General features: G+C 38.7%; 1 protein-coding gene across 2 annotated transcripts in view; it reads left to right on the top strand.

The window, feature by feature from the left end:
* The first annotated feature begins 14,782 nt into the window (after positions 1–14,782).
* SECISBP2L (SECIS binding protein 2 like) overlaps positions 14,783–24,805 on the top strand; it is a 58,548-nt gene continuing 48,525 nt past the window's right edge. The window contains exons 1-2 of one of the 2 annotated variants that reach the window (XM_006077811.4): positions 14,783–15,032; positions 22,702–22,880. In XM_006077811.4, the coding sequence (XP_006077873.4) occupies positions 15,009–15,032; positions 22,702–22,880 (203 nt within the window). In that variant the 5' untranslated portion in view covers positions 14,783–15,008. The remainder of the gene's footprint in view (positions 15,033–22,701; positions 22,881–24,805) is intronic. The other variant, XM_006077810.4, reaches the window with a different exon arrangement.

Genomic DNA, 24,805 nt, shown 5'->3' with positions numbered 1-24,805 from the left:
TCATCTCTCAGAGTCCCCCTGTCTGCTTCTGGCTTCTCCCCAGCTCCCAGATGTCCTTTATACAGGCTCTGGGCAGGGAAAGCAGTTATTTCTTCCTACCTCATTTCTAGAAAGTAAGCCAACATTCCTTTGTATAGTAGTTCTGAGAGCCTCTAGGTTACATAAATAAAAACTAAATTATAATAGCGATGCATATAGATGCACAGAAATTAGAAAAAAAAATCCTTCATATATTGAAAAGATGAGGTTCTGAGTGACTTTCTTTTTCATTTTTCTCTTATTGCTATGGTATTATTATGCAAAACATTTAAAACTCAAAAAAACATTCTCTCATCTATAACATATATTTCTTCTGACAATATTCTGTGGAGTGGAATTCTTTTCAGAGGGTTTATCTCTGCCAGCTTTAGTTATTTAGCTAGCACTTGTTACTTTCCCTTCTGAGACAGATACATTTCTTGCTCAGTCTAGCTGATTAGAAGCCTTAGGAAAACTTGGTACATACCAAGGTGAATAAGAGTTATGTATTCACAGGTTCAGCTTCATAAATTCCTGGCTTCAGAAATCAAGCCCTGCTGATGAAGTGAGCTTCTGCTGGCTCAGAAAGGACATTCCAGAAAGAACCCAGGTTTGGGGAGCTGAAGATATGAGTCACTGACTTGAAAAAATCTAAATAGCTTGTTAACAAAGGTTTTTAAAGTCAGGGAGAAAAAAAGCCCATGTTGAGTTGAAGGAGATTTTTCAATTTCAGATTTACATAGCACTTCAGAATGAAGGGGAAATATTACAGATTTATTGTTAAAAAGACTGAGATTTGGAACAGTTCATGAAAATAATCTGAAGGACATCATAATAAATCTGGAAAGTTATTTCCTGTTTTAAGCTGGTTTGGCTTAAAGACCTTACCACCATAAAAATGAATGTCATGTCTAATTTTTATGTGACTCTCCAAGTTCCTTTATGCAGTAAACTCATTCCTTTTCAACTCACTCTTACCTAAACTAGATTATTCATAAGGCAGTTTATAGTTTTATATGGTTGATCTTACCATCCACAAATTATTTTGGGATGTTATCATCTCCTGTTTTTATTTTACTCACATGCAACCTGTATTCTTGCAGGAACTGAGGGGGCGTGGGGTTGCCATTTAAGCCTACCACTTAATTACCTCTCTTCCTTCTTCCGGTGAGTGTCTGAGTCATCTGCAAAGGCAAATGCATTCATTCATTCAACAAACATTGTTAAGCAACACTGTTTTCAAGGAGTGTACACGCTGAGAAAGTAAATAATTACATAAATAATTATATACAACACACAAACAATTTAAGGTAGAATGTGGCACAACTAGCTGGTGGAATTTTGAGGAGGACCTTTTTCATCAAGGAAATGACTTTCAAGATGGGACAGGCACAGAGTAGGAAGCACCACATGAGCAAAGTCGGGAGGTAGCAAAGCACAGAACACATGTGGAGCAAGCAGTGGGCTGTCCCTGAAGTGTTTAGGCTGGGTAAGGAGCAAGTTCAGTGTGTCCAGTTGGAATAGCAACAGTTAATACACACTGAGGGCTTCTGAGTTTCTAACCCAGCAATGGACAAAACAAACAAAATCCCTGATCTTGTGGAGCTCATATTCTAGTAGAAAATGATTATCAGTAAACAAACAAAAAATAAATAGCGTTTTAGGTGGTGATGAGTACAGTGGAAAATGCTAGAATGGGAAAGGGACTATGTGCATACCTATGTTAAAGAAGGTAGTCAGGGAAGGCCTCAACCAAGGTCACATACATTCCAACTAAGGTCTCAAGTGAGAGCTTGAGCCCTGCGGGATAACTCGGACAAGAGTGGCAGCTTAGAGGCTCTCAGGTATGAATAGGGGAATACAAGCAATCTTTCCATCACACCACTGATACTGTCAATGGGACCTTGTTTCCTATCAGTTTGCTACTACTACATGGAAATTTTGGTGGATTTATCTTTTTTGGAAAAAACAAGCAGATATTACCTCTAGTAATTTTCAGTTAATACTACCTTTATGCAGCTTTAATGCCATGGCCTGTTACTTTAAATACCTTCTTAACATTAGATCATGTTGCTGCTGCTGCTGCTAAATCGCTTCAGTCGTGTTGGACTCTGTTACTTTCCTGCAAAAAAATCCAAGATATATACTCAACTTCATCTGTGTTCGAGCCTTGTTAAATGGCCAAAATGCCAAATTCCCATTGGTTCAGCCACTATGGAAAATAATATAAAGTTTCCTCAAAAAATTAAAAATAGAACTATCATTCGATCCAGCAACCCCACTTGTGGGTATTTATTCAAAGAAAACAAAATCACTATCTTGAAAAGCTAGCTGTACACCCCTGTTTATTGCAACACTATTGACAATAGACAAGATATGGAAACAACCTAAGTGTTCATTGACAGATGAATGAATAAAGATGTGATATACACATATACAAATATTATCCATTAAAAACATGGAAATTCTGCCATTTGTGGTAACTTAGGTGGACCTTGAGGGCATTATGCTAAGTGAAAAAGGTCGGAGAAAGACAAATACAGTATGATCTGACTTATAAAGTAGAATCTGAAAAAAATCCCAAACTCATAGATACAGAGAACAGATTGGTGGTTGCCAGAGAGGGAGGAGAGAAGGTCGTTAAAATGGGTGAAGGTGGTCAAGAAGTACAAACTTCCAGCTATATGATACATCCTTGCGTGCTGTGTCTAGGGTCATGTTTGACACTTTGCGACCTCATGGACTATAGCCCACCAGGCTCCTCTGTCCATGGGGATTCTCCGGGCAAGAATACTGAAGTGGGTTGCCATGCCCTCCTCCAGGGGATCTTCCCGACCCAGGGATCCAACCCAGGTCTCCCACATTGCAGGCAGATTCTTTACCTTCTGAGCCACCAGAGAAGTCCTTGGGATGTAATATATAGCAAGTGACTATAGTTAACAATACTGTGCTATGTATTTAAAAGTTGCTAACGAAACAGATTTTAAAAGCTTGCATCATGAGAAAAAAATTTCTAACTGGTGATGGATGTTAACAACTTATTGTGGTACTCATTTTGTAAGATATACATATATCGAGTCATTATGTTGTATACTTTAAGCTAATACAATGTTATACGTAGATTATACCTCAATTTTTTAAATTGTTAAATTCCTATTTCACTTTCTGGCAATCCTAAACTTGGTACGCAACCCCCCTCAGGTGATCTCACTGGATTACCATCATCTCTAATCGGCATGACTATATAAGCTATAATCATGATGGTGTGATCACTGACCTAGAGCCAGACATCCTGGAATGTGAAGTCAAGTGGGCCTTAGAAAGCATCACTACGAACAAAGCTAGTGGAGGTGATGGAATTCCAGTTGAGCTATTTCAAATCCTGAAAGATGATGCTGCGAAAGTGCTGCACTCAATATGCCAGCAAATTTGGAAAACTCAGCAGTGGCCACAGGACTGGAAAAGGTCAGTTTTCATTCCAATCCCAAAGAAAGGCAATGCCAAAGAATGCTCAAACTACCGCACAATTGTACTCATCTCACACGCTAGTAAAGTAATACTCAAAATTCTCCAATCCAGGCTTCAGCAATATGTGAACCGTGAACTTCCTGATGTTCAAGCTGGTTTTAGAAAAGGCAGAGGAACCAGAGATCAAATTGCCAACATCTACTGGATCATGGAAAAAGCAAGAGGGTTGCAGAAAAACATCGATTTCTGCTTTATTGACTATGCCAAAGCCTTTGACTGTGTGGATCACAAAAAACTGTGGGAAATTCTGAAAGAGATGGGAATAACAGACCACCTGACCTGTCTCTTGAGAAATCTGTATGCAGGTCAGGAAGCAACAGTTAGAACTGGACATGGAACAACAGACTGGTTCCAAATAGGAAAAGGAGTACGTCAAGGCTGTATATTATCACCCTGTTTATTTAACTTATATGAAGAGTACATCATGAGAAACACTGGACTGGAAGAAACACAAGCTGGAATCAAGATTGCCAGGAGAATTATCAATAACCTCAGATATGCAGATGACACCACCCTTATGGCAGAAAGTGAAGAAGAACTAAAAAGCCTCTTGATGAAAGTGAAAGTGGAGAGTGAAAAAGTTGGCTTAAAGCTCAACATTTAGAAAACGAAGATCATGGCATCTGGTCCCATCACTTCATGGGAAATAGATGGGGAAACAGTGTCAGACTTTATTTTTTTGGGCTCCAAAATCACTGCAGATGGTGACTGCGGCCATGAAATTAAAAGATGCTTACTCCTTGGAAGGAAAGTTATGACCAACCTAGATAGCATATTCAAAAGCAGAGACATTACTTTGCCAACAAAGGTCCGTCTAGTCAAGGCTATGGTTTTTCCTGTGGTCATGTATGGATGTGAGAGTTGGACTGTGAAGAAGGCTGAGCGCCAAAGAATTGATGCTTTTGAACTGTGGTGTTGGAGAAGACTCTTGAGAGCCCCTTGGACTGCAAGGAGATCCAACCAGTCCATTCTGAAGGAGATCAGCCCTGGGATTTCTTTGGAAGGAATGATGCTAAAGCTGAAACTCCAGTACTTTGGCCACCTCATTGCAAAGACTTGACTCATTGGAGAAGACTCTGATGCTGGGAGGGATTGGGGGCAGGAGGAGAAGGGGATGACAGAGGATGAGATGGCTGGATGGCATCACTGACTCGATGGACGTGAGTCTCAGTGAACTCCGGGAGTTGGTGTTGGATAGGGAGGCCTGGCGTGCTGTGATTCATGGGGTCGCAAAGAGTCGGACACGACTGAGCGACTGATCTGATCTGATATAAGCTATGGGGCTTCCCTGATGGCTCAATGCGTTAAAGACATAGGAGACACAGGTTCTATCCCTGGGTCAGGAAGATCCCCTGGAGGCAGAAATGATAACCCACTCCAGTATTCTTGCCTGGAAAATTCCATAGACAGAGGAGCCTGGCAGGCTACAGCCAATGGGGTTTCAAAGAGTCGGACATGATTGAGCACATGTCACACACATATATAAGCTGTAAGAACAGGTATGTCAGAGAGCATTATTATTAATATATAGGTATATACTTTTAAATATAAGTAAGCATTTTAGATGGAATCCTTATGTTGAAATTCTATTAATAGTTTAAATATAGAGTAAAGTAATAATGATGATTGTGAAAGTTTTTAATTTTATGTAAAAAGATTATGGATAGCTTTCCAATATTTAAATAAATAGGGGAATTAACTGAAAGTTAATACAAGAAAGATTTGACTAGATAATTTTAGGAAGAAAATGATACCCTCTTGAGCCAAAAATATACATTTAATTTAGTAATAAAGGCATGCAGAAATAAACACATGAGAAATTAAAACTCTAAATGAGAGTAACAATCTTAGATCTGCTTATGAAAATATTCATAAAGTATTTTCTTCAGAGCACAGGCCCTCTAGCTTCTAGAGGGCTTCTATGAAATTGAATCTTCTCCATTGGCCAGGAGATAAAGCAAATAGAATTTATCATAGTCAGCTTCTATTAGAAAGGAAGGGAAATTTAACACCAGGTGCAATGTTACTATCACATTACATATTACAATATTGCTGTGTAGAGAAGTCCTCTATACAGAAGAACTAGCCAGAAAGTACTTTGCCCCTCACCTGACTGTAGTTGAGAGGAGGCTGTTCTTTAAAACCACAATGTGTAGTGGTGTGACTTCAGGGACATGTAGAAACTATAATGCTGAGAAGTTGTTCCTGCATTCGTTGAAACTTCTAAAGTTTGACTACTACATTTTTTATGATAAAATTGTAATAATAACCCAATTCTTATATAAACATTCAGATTTGTTCTTATATACCATGTTGCAGGTGGATTCTTTACCATCTGAGCCAACAGAGAAGCCCTCTTATACACTAGAAGGTAAGTATTAATTTTAACATTTATCTTTTCAGCACTCAGTCAAAACATGAATTCCACGTACCTCTTTGAAATCTTTTGAATGGCTTTTGAAATTAAAGTTAAATCCTAACTCCTTATTATGGCCTATAAATTTCTAACATGATCTGGCTTGGTTGTGGTCTCATGTACCGTTCATTGCTCATCCTCCTGCTACCCTCTATTCACACCTGTCTCCTCCTCCTCCTCTAATGACAAGATTTTTTTCCTCCTGGGGCCTTTGCTCTTGTTTCCTTCTACCTTTTGTATTCTTCAGATCTCAGGCCAGATATCACCTCCTTAGAAGTCAGCCTATGAAAGCGGTCCACCTCCACCTTTATCTGCATTAATCATATTAGCATGCTTTATTTCCTTCATAACATTCATCTCCACATGAAATTATCTTCTTTTTAAAATATACTTATTATCTGTCACCCAGACTTAGCAGTAAATTCCATGAGAGCAGGAACTTTGTCTTGTTCAACATTGTATCCTTACTACCTAGACTAGTGCCCGGCATAGAACAAGTGCTCAAAAAATATCTGTTAAATAAATGAACATGTGACATGACGTACATGCTGTTTTGACTGAGTCCCAAAAGGACAATAGGTGCCAATTTCCCCTACATCTAAAGTCAGATGTTAGTCTACCATGTAAATTATGCCAAGAAATTGTGGTTCAGTATTATTCATCACTAATTTCCAGTTCAAGGTTGGGGGATGGCTGGGGGGATCTGATGACTCAGAAGAGGTATTGCTTTGAAGATACCTGATACGTACTCACATCTCCCACGGGGGAACAAAAGAGATGCTTCCCCTTACCTCAGGCTACCTGAGAGGAGGTTTCAGGGAAATACTTTGAGAACTTGATACATGTCACCTGAAGTCTGGGGGAATACAGGGACCTGGGGTGTGAATCTTTCCTGAGAAAACCAAAGTCAGACCAGAAAGAAGGCCAAACCAGCTGCATGTTCACCAACTGTGGATACACATGAGTTTTTCTCAGGGCAAAGTGTACTTATGTTAGCAATTTACTTTGTAACACAACAAAAGTAAGGTTGATTAATGGGATGCTAGACAGGTGGATAGATGGATATGTGATAAATCAAGTGTAGCAAAATGTTTCCAGGGATGGTGGTAAAAGCTGTTTTAAAAGGGAGTCCAGCAAAAAGGCTGTTTGGCTGAGACACAAGGGATCTAGATGAGGCTTGAAATTTCAGAAGCCCAAGGGCTGAAGGCTAGGATAATTAGTGATGGCCTTAAAGTGCCATGCATGGCATACATCTGAGACCTCTGAGAAGTTCTACCATCTTCCCCTTCCCAGACCAAACCTGGAGGAATCTAAAACCTTAACCAGCACGTAGTTAAGGAAGAGGAGGCAGAGATATAAAGATAGAAAGCAAAACAGAAGTGGCGTGTGTTGCGTCCTCTATGGCAGTTTCCAGCCTGAAGCAGAACTGAGCTCAGGAAAAGGGAAAGCTTTAACCTGGAATGAAGTTTGTGTGATCTTCATGAGATTTAATCCAACACAGGGGAAAAAAAGTGGCCCTCAGAGAATGTGAAGACAAAATATAAAAGCATTCACACTTTACTGAATCCTGCTCATTTAATACAATGTACATGTCTAACAAAACCCAACCCTGGCTGAAAGAATCCTAATTTAATAGCCTATCAAATGTTCATTTATTCAACAAATGTTTATTGAGCGACTTCTATCTACCAGACATTGGTGTAGGTAGTGAATTTACAACAGTGAAAAAGATAAGCATCTGACTAAAGTAGAGAAGATTTATTTAATTTCTTTAAAAAAAATTGAAGTATAGTTGATTAGTTTCAGGTATACAACATAGTGATTCAATATTTTATAGACTATATTCCATTTAAAGTTATTACAAAATAATGGCTATCTTTCCCTGTGCTGTACAATATATACTTGTTCCTTATTTATTTTATATGCAATAGATTGTGTCTCTTAATCCCATAACTCTATCTTGCCCCTCCTCCCTTCCCTCTCCCCACTGCTAAACACTACTTTGTTCTTATATTCTTGAGTCTGTTTCTGTTTTGTTATACACATTTGTATGTTTTATTTTTTTAATTTCCACATATAAGTGATAACATGAGAGTATTTGTCTTCCTCCATCTGACTTATTTCACTAAGCATAATAGTCTCTAGGTACATCCACATTGTTGCAAATGGCAGAATTTCATTCTTCATTATGGCTAGGTAATATTCCATTGTGTATATATACCACATCTTCTTTATCCATTCATCTGCTGATGGGCTTGGGTTGCTTCTATATCTTGTTGTTGTTGTCGTAGTTCAGTCATTCAGTCATGTCCGAGTTTTTGCGACCCCATGGACTGCAGCATGTCAGGATTCCCTGTCCATCACCAACTCCTGGAGCTTGCTCAAACTCATGTTCATTGAGTCAGTGACACCATCCAACCATCTCATCCTCTGTCATCCCCTTTTCCTCCTGTCTTCAATCTTTCCCAGCATCAGGGTCTTTTCCAATGAGTTGGCTCTTCAAATCACATGGCCCAAGTATTGGAATTTCAGCTTCAGCATCAGTCCTTCCAATGAATATTCAGGACTGATCTCCTTTAGGATTGGCCTGGTTGGATCTTCTTGCAGTCCAAGGGACTCTCAAGAGTCTTCTCCAACACCACAGTTCAAAAACATCAATTCTTCGGCACTCAGCCTTCTTTAGGGTCCAACTCTCACATCCATACATGACTACTGGAAAAACCATAGCTTTGACTAGATGGATCTTTGCTAGCAAAGTAATGTCTCTGCTTTTTAATTGCTGTCTAGGTTGGTCATAGCTTTTCTTCCAAGGAGCAAGCATCTTTTAATTTCATGGCCACAGTCACCATCTGCAATGATTTTGGAGCCCCTCAAAATAAAGTCAGCCACTGTTTCCACTGTTTCCCCATCTATTTGCCATGAAGTGATGGGACCGGTGCCATGTTCTTGGTTTTTTGAAGTTTGAGTTTTAAGCCAGCTTTTTCAGTCTCCTCTTTTACCATCACGAAGAGGCTCTTTAGTTCCTCTTCACTTTCTGCCATAAGGGTGGTGTCATCTTCATATCTGCAGTTACTGATATTTCTCCTGGCAATCTTGATTCCAGCTTGTGCTTCATCCAGCCAGCATTTCTCATGATATACTCTGCATAGAAGTTAAATAAGCAGGGTGATAATATACAGCCTTGATGTACTCCTTTCCCAATTTTGAACCAGTCTTTTGTTACATGTCTGGTTCTAATTGTTGCTTCTTGACCTGCATACAGGTTTCTTAGGAGGCAGGTAAGATGTTCTGATATTCCCATTTCTTTAAGAATTTTCCACATTTTGTTGTGATCCATACAGTGAAAGACTTCAGCATAGTCAATGAAGCAGAAATAGATGTTTTTCTGGGATTTTCTTGTTTTTTTCTATGATCCAGTGGATGTTGGCTATTTTACCTCTGGTTCCTCTGCCCTTTCTAAATCCAGCTTGAACATCTGGAAGTTCTTGGTTCACATACTATTGAAGCCTAGCTTAGAGAATTTTGAGCATTACTTTGCTAGCATGTGAGAAAAGTGCAATTGTGTGGTAGTTTGAACATTCTTTGGCATTGCCTTTCTTTGGGATTGGAATGAAAACTGACCTTTTCCAGTCCTGTGGCCACTTTTGAGTTTTCCAAATTTGCTGGCATATTGAGTGCAGCACTTTAGCAACATCATCTTTTAAGGTTTGAAATAGCACTATATCTTGGCTATTGGGAATAATTCTTCTATGAACGTTGGCATGCATGTATCTTTTCAAATTAGTGGGACTTTTATTTTTGGACATATACCCAGCAGTGGCATTGGTGAATCATATGGTATTTCTATCTTTAGTTCTTTTGAGGAAACTGCATACTATTTTCATGGTAGCTCTACCAATTCATATTCCCATCAACAGTTTACCAGATTCCCTTTTCTCCTCATCCTCACCAACATTTGTTATTTGAAGACTTTTTAATGAGAGCCATTCTGACAAGTGTGAAGTGATACCTCCTTTCGTTTTTGATTTACATTTCTCTAATAACTTGGAAGGCCTGATGCTGAAGCTGAAACTCCAATACTTTGGCCACCTCATGTGAAGAGTTGACTCATTGGAAAAGACCCTGATGCTGGGAGTGATTGAGGGCAGGAGGAGAAGGGGACGACAGAGGATGAGATGGCTGGATGGCATCACCGACTTGATGGACATGAGTTTGGGTAAACTCCAGGAGTTGGTGATGGACAGGGAGGCCTGGCGTGCTGCGATTCATGGGGTCGCAAAGAGTCGGACACGACTGAGCAACTGAACTGAACTGAATTGAATAATTAGTGATGCTGAGCATCTTTCCATGTGCCTGTAAGCCATCTTTATGTCTTGTTTGGAAAAAAAAGTCTATTCAGCTTCTTCTTGCACATTTTTAAAATTAGTTTTTTTTTTTAAATATATATAGTTATATGAGCTGTTTGGGCTTTCTTGATGGCTCAGCAATAAAGAATCTGCCTGCAATACAGGAGACACAGGAGACTCAGGTTCTATCCCTGGGTTGGGAAGATCCCCTGGAGGAGGGCATGGCAACCCATTCCAGTACTCTTGCAGGGAAAATCCTATGGACAGAAGAGCCTGGTGGCCTATGGTCCATGGGGCTGCAAAGAGCTGGACATGACTTAAGCAACCGAGCACTGCATAGCACAGCACATGAACTGTTTATATATGTTGGTTATTAATCCCTTTTAGATATCTTCTCACTTCTTTGTATCATTTGCAAATTCCTTCATTAATGTTTTACAGTTTTCAGAGTATAGGTCTTTTACATTCTTGGTTAAGTTTATTCCTAAGTACTTCTTTCTTTTTGATGTGATTGTAAATGGGATTATTTCCTTAATTTCTCTTTTTTGATAGAGACTTCAGGGTTTTCTATATATAATATCAGGTCATATGTAAATAGTCAGGGTTTTTCTTTACTTCCAATTTTCTTCTCTTCCTTTTATTTCTTCCTTTCTGGTTGCTGTGGCTAGGAAAAGTAGAGAAGTTTTGTTTTGTTTTTCGTAAGTGAAGTCACTCAGTCATGTCTGACTCTTTGCGACCCCATGGACTGTAGCCTACCAGGCTCCTCAGTCCATGGAATTTTCCAGGCAAGAGTACTGGAGTGGGTTGCCATTTTGTAAACTGCTTTTAAAAAAATATTTATTTGGCTGAGTTAGGTCTTATTTGTGGCACATGGACTCAGCAGTTATGGTGCAGTGGGCTTAGTTGCTCTGCAGCATGTGCAATCCTAGGTCCCCAACCAGGGATCAAACCCACATTCCCTGCATTGCAAGGCAGACTCTTAACCACTGGACTACCAGGGAATTCCTGAGACGTTTTAAAAGTTTAAAGGAATGTTATAGAATGGTAACATTCTATATTTTGATGATATTTGGGTTACATAGGTACATGTATTTGTTACAACTAGAGTTCAATATTTTTTTATAGTGTTTATCTTTTGATGTAAAATTTACACATAACATGCACAAGTCTAAAGTGTTTGCTGAGTTTTGAAAAGTGCGTGATCATCACAACTGTGCTTTCCTCCACTATCAGAAGATAATCTTGCCTTCCATTTCACTGATAAAACGGAAGCCATCTGACAAGCATTCTCTCAACTTAGAAATGTAGCCATACCTCTCCTTTCTTCATTTTGTCATTGTAAACAACATACATCTGAGGTCAACTTCTTCTCCTAGTTTTTCATCCTATCCTTTCCAATCTTCTCAGAAGCCTTGCTTTATTGGATTATTCCTCTCCTCCAGATCTCTCATTTCAAGGAGCGAGCTTGTTTAAGAACTAATGCTGGATTCTCTCTACTACTTGAGTCCTCACACATGCCATTCCTTTTCCTTGGAACAATTTCCCTATTTCCTCCCCCTTACTTATCATAAACCCTACTTACCCTTCAGGTGTTTCCTTAGAGTCTATTTACCTAGATATAACTTCCCTGACCTTCCATCCCACACTATGGCAGAAACTATTGAGGTTCCTGTTTCATGACACTCATCTCACCTTTATTTGTTTTATGTATGTCTTGCCCACAAGACAAACATGGCCTCTGTCCTCAGTGTCTTATTAACTACTAACCTCCAGTACTTAGCCTAGCACCTAGCACGTTAAATATTTCTTGCTGAATGAAAGACTTAATTAAAATTCAATCATCTGTAAAATGTAATGTTTTAAAATGTCTTCTCTTCCTTCATAGATTTAAATTTTTATTCTAATAGCTTTTAGAATAAGAGCTTTCCTAGGACTGTGTTAAATTGGAAGGGCATTGTGACATTTTTGTTCTTATAATTTTTCATAAATCTGTTCTAAAATTTAAGTGACTGTCTTGTACATAAAAGATCCTCTGCAAGAACTATTTCATAGTCATAAAAATTCTATAAAGTGGAAATATTTTTCAAGATCCTATATTTCAATTTCCTTAGGTCATTCTTTAAAGGAAGAAAACCAAAGTACTATGGTAATTTTATGACTGTACTGTTACTGAATTTTTACCCAGATAGGGCTATCTTCGGAGAAGGCAATGGCACCCTACTCCAGTACTCTTACCTGGAAAATCCCATGGACAGAGGAGCCTGGTAGGCTGCAGACCATGGGGTCGCGAAAAGTCGGACATGACTGAGCGACTTCACTTTCACTTTCATGCATTGGAGAAGGAAATGGCAACCCGCTCCAGTGTTCTTGCCTGGAGAATCCCAGGGACGGGGGAGCCTGATGGGCTGCCGTCTATGGGGTCACACAGAGTCGGACATGACTGAAGCGACTTAGCAGCAGCAGGGGTATCTTATGGCTAAAGACACCATGGGGGAAATTCTAAAAATTCAGAGTTCTTTTTACCTTTCAAGTGTGAAGCAAGATGATCATCTGTTAGTTTACATAACTATATATTATAAATAGTTTAGTTTTTCTGAGCAAACCTAAATTCATTCAGCATTCACTGATAGACACTAGAGACTTAACATTACACGAATCACTCATGTAGGTAACCATAATGTATATATGAGCCTAAGCACATAAACACACACACATACATGTACACACACACAAACACACACAAAATTTGAGGAAGTAGAGCTACTAAAACTAAATAAATGAGAGATCTTTACACACAAATATGTTTCTCCTCAGAAATAATTTCTGCTGCCAGCCTTGATGTAAGTCTTATTAACTTTACATAACTCCTTTCACCAAGTCAAAATATAGTATCAACTTAAGTACAGTTGGGGGCTCCACAACTTCTTGAAGTCCTATTCAAATAAAACTAGACTATTGAGCCAGACTAACTGAAAAGGCAAAGCAAGTTTTTACTGAAGCATAACAAAGCAAGCTTCTCAAAATTCTTCTCCAGCTGTGTATCTCCACACTAGTCCTTCAAAACAGGAGCCACCTCTACTCTCTTCTTTCACTTAAGTATAATTTAGCTTTTATGCTTTGATGCTGTTGAACTGTGGTGCTGGAGAAGACTCTTCAGAGCATCTTGGACAGTAAGGAGATCAAACCAGTCAATGTTTAAAGAAATCAACCCTGAATATTCACTGGAAAGATTGATGCTGAAGCTGAAGCTCCAATACTTTGGCCAGCCTGATACCAAGAACTGACTCATTGGAAAATACCCTGATGCTGGGAAACCTTGAGGGCAGGAGAACGGGGTAACAGAGGATGAGATGACTGGATGGCATCCCCCGACTCAGCGGACATGAGTTTGAGCAGACTCTAGGAGACAATGAAGGACAGGGATGCCTGGCATGCTGCAGTCCATAGGGTGGCAAAGAGTTGGGCATGCCTTAGCAACTGAACAACAAGCTTTTAATTTTTCTTCCTTACCCTGGAACTGACCAGCAAACAAGAACTCTTAGGGTATGTGTTGGAGGATGTGTTTGAGGAGATATCCAGAGGCAATCCACAATGATTACCAAGTGTCCAATCTCATGGCAGTCTCTTTCCTCAAGGAACTAAGGAACCGAAGGTAAGAGGAACAATCAATAAGCACGGTGGAAAGGCAACATACCAGAGTATGTTACCTGTTGAGTGGTGGGGAAAATTACGGGTTCTGAGATAGGGCAGAGAAGCCTGAAGGTGAGCCTAGGGTTGAACTTGGTCCTTGACAATGAATTACCTAACCACTATTTGTGGAACTTCCTGTCTCATTTCTCAGTTGTCGCCATACTGTGGTATTCTCCTTTACAGTTAAGGCCTCCTTTAGCCAGATGACAAAAGACAGAATAACATATGTACAGGCAGCTAAAACCTCTTCCGATATACCAGAGGTAGTTTGGGATGAGAAAGTGGTCTCTGGGCAAACAATCCACTTGCCAATGCAAGAGACACCGGTTCCAACCCTGGTTTGGGAAGGAAGATCTCCTGAAGTAGGAAATGACAAACAGCTCCGGTATTTTTGCCTAAAAAATTCCATGGACAGAGGAGACTGGCGGGCTACAGTCCATGATAGGGTTGCAGAGTCCCACAGGACTGAGACTGACAGACCCAAGTGGTCTCCGAGGTCGCTCAAGTCCTCAAAACGCGCGTGTCCGAGTGGCTCCACACTCCTTAGTTCAGCAGTCCAGAGGGGGAGTTAAGTCCCAAGCAAAGCGCAGAGCGGCTCAGGGAACATGCTCCTCGGAATGTCCAGCTGGCTTCAGCCTCCAGAACTGCCAGCTCGCGTTGGGTTTCCGCCAGCTCAGGCCGCCTGCGATCACTCCGCCCACTGCCCCTGTGGACCTCCGCCTCCTTCTTTCCCTTCTCCGCCATTTCCGACTACGCCTCTAGCTCATTTGGGCCCTCCTCGGCTTCCGTCCCAGATGATCCCTCCCCGAGGCTGCTGCTGCCGCTGCCCCCTCCTCCCGGAGCTGGGGCCGCCTCCTCGGCCAGTGGCGTAGCCGGACTCTGCGTCGCGGCCAGCTAGATAGGGGCGGAGGTCCGGAGCCCGGTCTCGACCCGAGCGGGGGGCCATGGAGAAAGCGGCCCGAGGCACTCTTCACACCGACTAACGCGGGCCCGTTGCGGCTGCAGGCGCCATGGACCGAGCCCCCGCAGAGCAGGTACGCGGGCTTGAGCCAGGCCGGTCGGGCCGGGAGCTGGGGGTCGCGGCTTCCTCCCGAGCGGGCCCTGGTCTCCGAGCGTGGGCCCGGACGGCCGGAGCCCTCGGGTTCCTGCTGGCGCAGACCTCCTTTCCCCGGGATCCTGGCGGCGCCCCTCTCCTGCATTGTTTCAGATGCTGTCTCGAGCTTGGAGGCTTTTCCAGCTCCGATTTCCCCTGGGCTGGGGATTTGCTTTTGGCCGCCCTGACTTGTTTGGTGAAAGGGGCCAGAAGATTCCCAAGTTCTCCGTTCTTTCCCGCGAGAGGGTTTATAACTTCACCAAATACTAACCCCCCTCCCCCTTCCCTTCAGTTCTGGAATGTGTTTTCAAGGTGGAAAGGCTTCTCACTTAGAAAAACTGTCAGGGAATGTGATAACTACAGATGATGGAGGGGTTATGGGCTTTTTAAGACCTACGTTCCCTTGAGCGAAGCATTGTTTTTGCAGTGGTTTTATGGAGGTGTTCCTTTTTAGATATGAAATACTGCGGTTTCCCTTTGCCCTTCTAGCCAGTTATTTTGCCAAAAAAAAAAAAAAAAATAGTGTTTTTGAAACATCGATTTTGTATTTTAAAGGTGTAGGACCCGAAGGACGAGTTCATTTCCGAGCCCGTTTTCGTATTCACGAAGTCCCATTAATGTTTCAGTTGCATCAAATTATTGATTATCCAAGCTAGTAGGTGCTGGGAGGCTGGGATGGTGACAGTGTTTAAAAAAAAGGGAAAAAATCTAAAATAATAGTTTTCTTCCTTCCAAAAAGTTTCAGTATTTTCCATTCTGAGATCTGTATGAAGGGATTTAATTTGATGAAATCGAAGTTTACTCACTGTCCATTCCCCCTCTTCAGTTGAAGGCCTTGCCCAGTAATGAACTCGGCAAATAGATGAAGGAAAAAGAGAGATTAGGGGTTAGCCCGATTACTTTACAAATGTATAATTAACACCTGAATAACGAGACAAGATTTCCCAAATTCTTGTATTTGTATATATGTAGCTGGTGTATTTATGTGTATATATGTAGCTAGTCAGGGAGTTCAGATTTTGAAATCGGTCTCTTTCAGCAGACAGCAGCTTCCTGGTTGTGGATATTTGTTTTGTTTTTTTCTTTTTTCCTTTGTATAAAAATCTTTATTTAAAAAAAGCTTGTGTAAATATGACTGAAAACACAAACGAGTTTTACGAAACAGTTTGTGCATTTACCAAAGCAAAACTGATGGGGACCCCTTGACAAATTAATTCAGGCTTTTCCTGTGACCCAGGGTATTTTATATGTCCCCTATATCCAGTTTAATGAAAAATAATTTTTCAAGATACCTATCAAAAAACGCCCGAAATTTCAAAGCCTGAGAAGTGAATAAGAAATTTTCTTGAATGATTTTCCAGTACGTGTGTCACTAATGAAAGGGTTAAACATTTTGTTTCTTCACTAGGATGACAGAACTGTAACTAGTAATGCTGTCATGTATATATTTATGGTTCCATGTATATATATATATACTTATGGTTCCTTTCATCCCAGAGGAAGTGTAATTAACTATTTAGATGGTAACTTTTAGCATAGTTATTTGTATGTAATTATCTTGACAGCAAGTGCTATGAGCAAATTCTTTAGAGAGCCTATTTGTCTTTCATCCCGTTTCTTTCCAGAGTCCACAACCTATTAAAATTTTGTAGAAATTTAAGCTTCAGAAAAAAACATAAATGTAGGTTTTCTGTTGAAGAATTTTTTTTTTTTTTTCTCTCCAGTACCTCCTACCTCTTCCCTTAGCCTAATCCTAGGGGATTATGAGAGAATAATTTGAATCAATTCCTCTTTCCCCCACACATACACTCACAGAAAGCTGAGATCCCAAGAAGTGATGCTGCTTTGCCTAGTTCATGCTGTAGACAGTTAATTCAGAGGTCCGTGGATGACCTGGAAGGAGTCTCCTTCATTTTAAATTAGCACCTTTCTGATGGCAAAACTCCATTATTTTCATTATATTCTCATATTCATCATTGAAAAAAGGCACAGAACTATTAACTTAATGATAAATTAGGGGCTGGAACTGAGATCTGTCCACTGTGTGGTGTTCTTGATTGCTTTCACTATACCACTGAGTAATGTAATGGCTTTTCCAAGTTATTTGGAATGTACTTTTATACTTTTACTAAATGAATTTAATAAGTAAAAGTCATTAAAAACAGATGCCACATGTGCTGAATTTCCATTTTTCTCTCAAAACATTTATTTTAAACCAGTGTTGGTTTATATTCAGAATTTCTGGGAATGTCTACAGCATTAAAACTTATAATATTATAGTGGTTGACTATTCATAGAAGTTTGATTTTTAAAGACTAGTACTAATACAGACTTTCTGCATTTTGTCTTAAATCCTTGGAGTATTGCACAAGTGTAACTTAAAAAATATCTAAGCGTGTTTTGCCTGAAGACATTCATGTTGTAGTTCTTGGAATTACTTCTTGTTTATATATATATATATAAATCTTTGTATAAAAGGATAAATTCTGTGTGTGTTGATCAAGATTATAAAAAGCAAGTTACTGGGAATACATGCTAGCTAGTAATCTTAACTGTAGTAATGACTATTTGAAAAAATGTTATAACCATAAGAGAATCTCAGGAGTAACCTCTTTTAGCAAGACTGTTTTAAATCAAAATGAGTAGCTTATTTTAATTGCCAGAGGTAGTTCTGAGAAAGGATGCTGCTTAGTATAGTGCATTTTAAAAAAAAATCTGTTTTGTTTATTTAGCTGTGCCGGATCTTAGGTGTTTTTTTTCCCTGTCCTTAAAAGGGAAAAAAAAAAAACTGATATAAAGGGATGTGAAGACTAAATAATGGAGTTTGTTTATAAAGTTTTTGTATTTCTATTTTTATGACATTTAGGACAGTGTTTTGAGATTTTTTAAAAAAAAATAAACAGTGGCTTTAGAAGTGACAGAACACTTGAGGTTGACAATCTCTTTTGTATTATCAAATAATTTAAACTCGGGCTTAGTTTTTAGTACATTAATGTTAGATGAGTTCTTTTAAAGTAATTTGCAAAATTATTGATCACTAATGCATTTAATTCTTAGAAAACCAGATGTGTGATAAGTGTATATGGTTTCATGCAAAGAGCTGTTTACCAATAAAGGTATAATATTATCTGGGTTATAATTTTTTCTTTAAATAATTATAAATGTCAAATAGAGTCAGCACTGCAAACTAAATGTATTCTAAATGAGTTACTCTAAAATGTTTATTATTCAGTAATACTTAAAGTTAGCTTTTATAGATCTAAGTAAGCTATTGCCTTAACATTTTAAAAATGCTTTTGTAATCAAAAAGAAAGTAAATAATGCTCATTTAGTGAAAATATCATTTGGAAATTTAAAAAGGCATTTTTTCTCCTAAGCTTTTAAGTCAAAGGGGAATTTAAAAGTGCAATTAAAAAAATTTTAAAACATAATAAAATACTGCATATTAAAATGTATGGGATGTGGCTGAAGCTATACTCTGAGGCAAAGGCATAGTCATAAATGTTTTTGCTGTTCAGCATTTTAAAAGGAAGTTAAAAATTAAGCATCCAAGGAAAGAAGTGGGGATGGGGGGAGAACTCCTGAAAGAAAGAAAGAAAATAAATAGATATTCCAAACACTAGTATTAAATTTAGAAAGTTAGGTTTTAAAAAAGTACCATCAGAGTTTAACAAGATTAAATGTGGTCCATTTTAAGAAAAGAGGGAAAATGTATGAATAGGAAAGCAAGTAGGCAGAGTCTAAGTTAAATGCTTTGATTTTTCTCTTCAGTATTTTCTAAAGTCTTGCAAAACTTGATATGTATAACTACTGGTTTATTTTGTCAAGTGGCTTACTTTCAGTAAAAGACGTTCCAGAAAACAATAAAGCCAGCAGGTATTTCTTAAGCACATTTTCCTTCAGAAGACATTTATTTTATCTTTGGTCATGATATATAAAACATCTTAGTGTTTGATATATCCTATTTACCTTAATATAGCAAGAACGTGGAGGGTTTCCATAGTCGTATTTGTTCTGTAGGTGTGTAGTACGTACTGACATTTCACTGTGGGAGCATGCTTTATTATGTTCTACTTCAGTTTTGATTTTAAGTGGGTGTCATTTTTCTATTGCTTTCTGGGGAAATTATTTGTACTCTTCTGAAAGTTCCATCTCAGAGGAATTTAGTCTGCATTTTCTGTTGATGTGTGCTTCATACCAGTGTGGTGCTCTCTTCAGTGCATGAGCTCAGTGTGCATTTATTAAATTATACAGGCTCTCAGTGATCTGAATGCATTTGTTTAATAAACTTTTAAATAAGGTTTCTACAGTTTCTTGTTCAAAACAGGTTTCTGGGATTATGAATTTTCATTAACTTGGAAAATTCTGAAGTAATTTCTGAAAGATAAAGGTAATTTTACAGTACAGTGTCTTTTTTTTTTTTTTTTTTAAGCAAATAGCAGTACAGGAGTAGATTTTGTTCTGTTTAGACTTCTTCCATATTTTTATTTTCTTTAAGGAGACAAAAATTTGCTATAAAATTTCTGATTTCTTAACGGTCATGGCATAAATAGACTAAACAGAAATACAAACTGAGGAGTATCATTGTATGAAGTAACTAGTTAATTTTTTCATAACATTTTGTTGTCTACTATGTAAGACATTTTTTCCTTTAATTTCTATATTAATGAAATAACTGCCAAAATCTGTTGCTTGCTTAACATATTATCTGTATGACCTTTATTATGTGAAATTTAAAAAAATAGTTTGCCGTATGAACATTATTTTCAGGCCTGAGGACAGCTGAGGCTGCATTTTGATGTATGATGCTGAAGGCCCCAAAGTCACGACAAACAACTTTTAAAACCATAGGGAGTTGTAATTGTGGGAGAAAGTTTGCCAGTCTGTTCCTACTAGTGACATCTTCTGTTTGTGCAGCTGTTGACTACAGCAGCTTCTCTTTTTTGGTAAAAACAAAGGATCATTTCAGTGTTTGTGAGTTTTATTGTTGAATGCCAATATCTAGAATTGCACTTAGAATAGAAGCCAATACAGACTTTAATTTTTTGGGACATAGACTGTGTATATGTGCTGCTGCTGCTAAATTGCTTCAGTCGTCTCTGACTCTGTGCGACCCCATAGACGGCAGCCCACCAGGCTCCCCTGTCCCTGGGATTCTCAAGGCAAGAACACTGGAGTGGGTTGCCATTTCCTCCTCCAATGCATGAAAGTGAAAAGTGAAAGTGAAGTCACTCAGTCGTGTCCGACCCTCGGCGACCCCATGGACTGCAGCGTTCCAGGCGCCTCCGTCCATGGGATTTTCTAGGCAAGAGTACTGGAGTAGGGTGCCATTCCCTTCTCTGCATATAGATCACTGCTGCTGCTGCTGCTGCTAAGTCGCTTCAGTCGTGTCCGACTCTGTGCGACCCCATAGACGGCAGCCCACCAGGCTCCCCCATCCCTGGGATTCTCCAGGCAAGAACACCGGAGTGGGTTGCCATTTCCTTCTCCATGTATATGTGCAGATATTAGTTATAAATTATGCATGACACTTTTTGAATAGTGGTTACATAAATTCACAAAACGTATAAAGAACAGATGAGACTAGGTATTAAAAACTTGTTGCAAAACAAAACAAAAAACTTTTTTTTTTTTTGTTTTTGGCTAGTCTGGTCGCTTGTGGGGTATTTGTTTCCTCACCAGGGATTGAACCCATGCCCCCTGCAGTGGAAGTGGAATCCTAAACACTGCACTGCTGGGAAAGAGCAAGGATATGAATTTGTTGTTACCAAAGTAATTTATGAGTTGGTATTATTTGGGGGTATCAGGAAAAGTTATTTTTAAATTGCCTTATTTCTTTATATTAGTATTCTTTGTTTTTTTTTCATATGGGACTGAGAATTTAATATAACCATATACCTTGAATTAGAAAAAAAAATTCAAATGTCTTCTAGCCCAGATTTATAAAGCTGTTCAGGATTCTCATATGTTCAAAGGTTGATATTTTAGACCTTAATAAGTTTTGAGTCTTAATAACTATCATAGTGAAAATCACTGAACTATATACTATTAACATTTGTTTTTGCCTCCTATGTTGGAATTCAAGAAACCAACTCACACGTTATTTATGAGTACAATTATGTTATCTATCTCAGATTTGGTCAGTAGTACAAAAGTGGACATCAAAGTTACATCAGGTGGGGAGGAAGGATGTTGAACTGATGCTGCTGTACAGTTCAGATTTCTTCCCTAGACATGTGTTTTCGAATGTTCACAATGAACTCTTTTTGAACAGTTTCAAAAAAGGCTGTATATTCAGCACATATATTTAGCATGTCAAGTCTTTTCTTTAGATTTTTTTGGATTTTCTACTGATTACTTTTGTGAGAAACATGCATGAAATTTATTCAGAGAAATATGCCTTGATGGGAGCTTCTAATAAATGCCATCCCAGTGGGGAAAAAGTTCTGGTTAGGTCTATTGCTTTCATGTAGTTGATTTGAGTTGTTGAAATATTGGGTTGCATTCCCCTCACTGGTTTCGCAAAGTGTTTATTTTTTAATATTGTTATGTTTGTGGGTTTTTTTCCCCCAAGTCACCTTGAGATATTTGTGGTTTTTTAACATTCTCCTTTTACAGAATGTGCCTATAGATTATTTTATACTAAAATCTTAAAAATTTTAGTTAAATATAGCAAACACAGAAAGAAAAGTGCACAAAACCAGTGTACAGCTAAATGAGTTATTGGATGAAGACCTTGTGTCACCCATGTTAGGATACAGGATTTTGTTGGGTGCCTCAGAAGCTCTGCCAGGTGCCTCTTCCCAATCACAGCTTCCTCTTTCCTGAGAGTAATTCCTATCCTGACGTTCATGGCTCTTCTTTACTTTTCTTTATAGTTTTGTCCCCAATTTGTGCATCCTTAGTATGGTACTTTACTATGTCTGTTAAACCTCTATAGATTTATAAGAGAAGATAAAAATAAACTAACATGGAGCACGAATTCTGGATTACCTTATTTCCTCGGTTTGTTTGCTGGAAAGCTGAAGTGCTCACTTTTTTCTCAATTTAACTGTGAAGCAAAAGTTTTTCTCCTGTGTGCTAAGTTGTTTTTTTCATTTATTGTAAACATTATCCTTCCTTTTAATTTAACCATACTAATCTAATTTCCTGCAATGGACAGAAATAAACTTTTTTAGGCTATTCAAACAAATATAGAGTAGTTATCCTTCAGAACTCTGTTCAGTGATTTTTTCCACTAACAAAATTAACTTAAAAACAATGTTTTGTCTGAAGAGCGAGTTTGTGTTTTGTTTTGTTTTTTTACTACCAGCTTTATTTTTGGACTCCGAGGTATGACTTCCTTGTACTCTTGATTGTTTTAACAGCTTTGGTTATGTAAGAAATGACTTCATTGAAATGTAGTAACCTTTGATAAAGTTTTTCATCCAGTTGATGGCTTTGTCTAAATAACATAATCGGATTAAATTTTTAAAATTTGACCTTGCTCTTCCTTTGAATGTTTTGTGAATACTGAGAAGACTGTCTCTTTTATTGTTTTATTGTTGTGAATTTGTATTATTTAAGTTTTTGCTTGTTTGTTAGTAATGTGTTTCACTTTCTCTTTGAAGAATGTCAAGCTGTCAGCTGAGGTAGAACCATTTATTCCCCAGAAGAAGAATCCTGATACATTTATGATCCCTATGGCACTCCCAAATGATAATGGAAATGTTTCTGGTGTAGAACCAACTCCAATTCCCAGCTACCTGATTACCTGTTATCCATTTGTGCAAGAAAACCAGTCCAATAGGTAATTTGTTTATTATTATTTTCTTTTGGTGGGGGAAGAAAGGGGTAGGGAAATGTAGAAGTTTGCAAAGCACAAGTCTTAACTTTTTCCTTTTGTAACTTTTAAGTATTAACTATTTCTCTACTTTCTAAGAGGAGTAAATGAAACCAAATGATGTAGAAATTTAAAAATTGTTGGCATGGATTATTATTATTTTTTCATTCTTTCTAAGAGAAAATGGAATTCTTTGTATCTCCTATAATAAGTTATTGAAATTTTTTTGAAATAAACTGACACAACGGGAGGAAGGAATTATTCAGAAAGAGGTAAACAGAAAACCTTTTTTTGAGGATAGACATATAATCCTAATTGCCAAGACAGTCTGTTCTAAGAAGAATATATCAAGGGATGGCCCTTAACTTTGAAGCTTCTGTGGCCAGTTAGCTTATTATATCTCTAGACTCTGATTGTAGTTTAAATTTAGTTTCTGTGCTATGGTCACAGAGTGATTTAGCAAAATGCTTACAGCTCGGATACTGTGTGACCTAGTGGTTAGGGTGTGTCTTGTGATAGTCCCGATAGCCTTTCTAACCCTGCTTAGACTGTCTGAATGATTAGCACTTCATTGGTGTAGTTCATTTTATTGCTGTATGAAAGTACTTTCAGCGTGTTTCATATTATATCACACATTAAAATTGTACTTCTCTAGCACTGTAGGATAAATGGATGAGGTAGCTGGACTCTAGCCTTTGCCCAACCACCCCTGAGGGCTAAGGCAAGTCAATATTTCTACACATGTTTAACCATTGTGTCACACTAGTGTGTTCAGGCACATTCTTTGAGAAACTCTGGATAGATGAGATATATGGTCAGTAAATGACTCTCTCAGGTATTAAATATTCAAGTTAATACTCTAGAACTCTTTAATAGTTTGGGAGATTAGGCACAGTAGAAGCTAAAGGATTCTGCTCAATTGAGTCAGGGGAAATAGATTTAAGGGACTAGATCTGATAGATAAGAGTGCCTGATGAACTATGGACAGAGGTTCGTGACATTGTACAGGAAACAGGGATCAAGACCATCCCCATGGAAAAGAAATGCAAAAAAAGCAAAATGGCTGTCTGGGGAGGCCTTACAAATAGCTGTGAAGAGAAGAGAAGCTAAAAGCAAAGGAGAAAAGGAAGGATCTAAGCATTTGAATGCAGAGTTCCAAAGAATAGCAAGAAGAGATAAGAAAGCCTTCCTCAGCGATCAATGCAAAGAAATAGAGGAAAACAACAGAATGGGAGATCTCTTCCATAGAGATCTCTTCAAGAAAATTAGAGATACCAAGGGAACATTTCATGCAAAGATGGGTTCGATAAAGGACAGAAATGGTATGGACCTAACAGAAGCAGAAGATATTAAGAAGAGGTGGCAAGAATACACAGAGGAACTATACAAAAAAGATCTTCACGAGGGAAAGAGCTGGACTTGGCCAAGTGGTTAGGGGAATATTGGAAAGGAGTAGGAGGCCCTTGGCCTGAATTAAAGAATGGAGGTGGAATAATCAAGTCACCTACTGTAAAGACCACCTTATACAATGATCACGTTACCCTGCTTTTTGCAGAAGGCTGTTACAGTTAGTTGCTGCCATTGAATGGGAACTTTGGACTGCCATTACTGGCAGATTCAGCAGATAGGTGTTTAACTTTTAGGCAGAAATATTGTGAGGCTGAGGGAGAGAGCTACAAATAAGAATACTCTGTACATTTTAAATTTTGAAATGCAGTAAACTGTCAGGTTAAATTTCTTTGTGTGTGTGTGTGTGTGTACACAGTCATGTCTAACTCTTTGTGACCCTTTGGACTGTAGCCCACCAGGCTCGTCTGTCCATGAGACTTTCAGACAAGACTACTGGAGTGAGTTGCCGTTTCCTACTCCAGGGGATCTTCCTGACCCAGAGA

Source organism: Bubalus bubalis, chromosome 11 (assembly GCF_019923935.1).
Source record: "Bubalus bubalis isolate 160015118507 breed Murrah chromosome 11, NDDB_SH_1, whole genome shotgun sequence".
Classification (NCBI taxonomy): Eukaryota; Metazoa; Chordata; class Mammalia; order Artiodactyla; family Bovidae; genus Bubalus; species Bubalus bubalis.
This window is presented reverse-complemented; position numbering and strand designations above follow the sequence as displayed.